We start from the raw sequence: 2,155 nt of genomic DNA, 5'->3' as shown, positions 1-2,155 counted from the left end.
GAGTAGCTGGGATTACAGGTGCCTGCCACCATGTGTAGCTAATTTTGTATTTTTAGGAGAGATGGGATTTCACCATGTTGGCCAAGCTGCTCTGAAACTCCTAACCTCAAGGGATCTTCCTGCCTCAGCTTCCCAAAGTGCTGGGGTTACAGGCATGAGCCACCAGGTCCAGCCACACCAATACTTTATATTGATGTCTGTTTAATTTTAGCAATACCAGTGGATTGTCATTGTAGTTTTAATCATAAATTTCCCTAAAGGCTAATGAGCATCTTTTCATATATTTATTGGTATTTCAACATTGTCTTTTGTGAATTGACTGTTCAAGTCTTTTGCCCATTTTTATGTTGGTGAGCTATCTTTATCAAGCTTTCTATGTGTTCCTTTTTATATTCAGATATAGGCATTGCAAATATCTTCTGACTTGCCTTTTACTCTCTTAGTGATGTCTTAGGATTAACAGAATTTTTAAATTTATTTTAGTCCAATTTATCAAACTTTTCCTTTATGTTAGTGATTTTTGTGTCCTACTTAATAAATCTTTGCCCCCACTCAAATACCTCTCTCAATAACTTTTAGGAAAAGCAGGCTGAAAACCAGTAAGAATAAAGAGTATTTGAGCAACACTATTAACAAACTTGAGCTAGCTGATATCTTTAACATAACAAAATGTATCTATCTCAGCCAATAAATAACCAGTGTTATGTTTAATGGGGAAACACTAGAAACACTCCCACTATATTCAGGAAAAAGACAAATATGCTCATTATCATTATTTTTATTAAACATTGTATCAGAGATATTATCCAAAAGATTTGGTGGAAAAAACACATAAAAGAAAGAAAAAGACATAACATTTGCTAGTTGCAAATGATATGGTTCTATGCTAGAAAATACAAAGCAATCAACTGAAAAATACTATAAATAAAAATTAAATTATGCAAGGTGATATAGTATAAAGTAATATACAAAATAAATAGCTTTTACTTAACCAACATTTGGACACAATGGAAGAAAAATCCCCAATTTTAATAGGAAAGAAAAGCCTAGGAATAAGTCTAATAAGTAATATACCAGGTCTGTAGGAAGAAAATCTTGAAACATTATTGAAGGGCATAAAGGAAGACTTGAGCAAGTGAAAGACATACAATGTTCTTAAACTGGAAGATAACATCAAAGGTGTTAATTTTCTCCCAAGGGAATTTATAAATTTAATCTCCTCTTTGTCTAACGAACAGGGTTGTTTTTTTCCGGGCAGGGGCTGGAGGGTGAGGACTAGATAAATCCTTAAGTGTATACTTAAAAAAGCTCTTCCCTACAAAGGCAAGCACGAGGAGCAGCAGGACGAGCATGGCTACATCTCCCGGTGCTTCACGCGGAAATACACGCTGCCCCCCCGGTGTGGACCCCACTCAGGTCTCCTCCTCCCTGTCCCCTGAGGGCACACTGACCGTGGAGGCCCCCATGCCCAAGCTAGCCACGCAGTCCAACGAGATCACCATCCCAGTCACCTTCGAGTCGTGGGCCCAGCTTGGGGGCCCAGAAGCTGCAAAATCCGACAAGACTGCCGCCAAGTAAAGCCTTAGCCCGGATGCCCACCCCTGCTGCCGCCACTGGCTGTGCCTCCCCCGCGCCCACCTGTGTGTTCTTTTGATACGTTTATCTTCTGTTTTTCTCAAATAAAGTTCGAAGCAACCACCAAAAAAAAAAAAAAAAAAAAAAGATAGAAAAACTTTTTTAAAAGAAGAGCAGGCCAGTGCGATGGCTCATGCCTGTAATCCCAGCACTTTGGGAGGCCGAGGCGGGCAGATCACCTGAGGTCAGGAACTCAAGACGAACTTGGCCAACATGGCGAAACCGTGTCTCTACTAAAAATACAAAAAATTAGCTGGGCGTGATGGCTGGTGCCTGTAGTCCCAGCTACTCAAGAGGCTGAGGCAGTAGAATCGCTTGAAACTGGGAGGCGGAAGTTGCAGTAAGCCGAGATCACGCCACTGCACTCAAGCCTGGGTGACAGAGCAAGACTCTGTCTAAAAAAAAAAAAAGAAGAGCAGTAAGCAGGAACTAACTGTAAGAAATATTGAAGCATACGAAAAAGCTTCAGTAATTAAAACAGTATAACAGATAGACCTGCAGAAGAGATTAGAAAGTTTAT

The 2,155-nt window shown here is 40.1% G+C and overlaps 1 protein-coding gene across 1 annotated transcript; it reads left to right on the top strand.

Annotated features, from left to right (window-relative positions):
* Positions 1 to 1,314: 1,314 nt before the first annotated feature.
* On the top strand, positions 1,315 to 1,732 carry LOC101133686 (heat shock protein beta-1-like). The gene has a single exon (XM_055350789.2). It carries the CDS (start codon positions 1,351 to 1,353, stop codon positions 1,576 to 1,578), a length of 228 nt encoding a protein of 75 aa, XP_055206764.1. The 5' UTR covers positions 1,315 to 1,350; the 3' UTR covers positions 1,579 to 1,732.
* Positions 1,733 to 2,155: the final 423 nt, after the last annotated feature.

This window comes from Gorilla gorilla, chromosome 13 (genome assembly GCF_029281585.2).
Source record: "Gorilla gorilla gorilla isolate KB3781 chromosome 13, NHGRI_mGorGor1-v2.1_pri, whole genome shotgun sequence".
Taxonomy (NCBI): domain Eukaryota; kingdom Metazoa; phylum Chordata; class Mammalia; order Primates; family Hominidae; genus Gorilla; species Gorilla gorilla.
The sequence above is the reverse complement of the archived record's forward strand: the minus strand, read 5'-3'. Positions and strand labels throughout refer to the sequence as shown.

Coding starts and splice junctions, on each gene's coding strand:
- LOC101133686 (XM_055350789.2), top strand. CDS start 1,351: ATGGCTACATCTCCCGGTGCTTCACGCGGAAATACACGCTGCCCCCCC.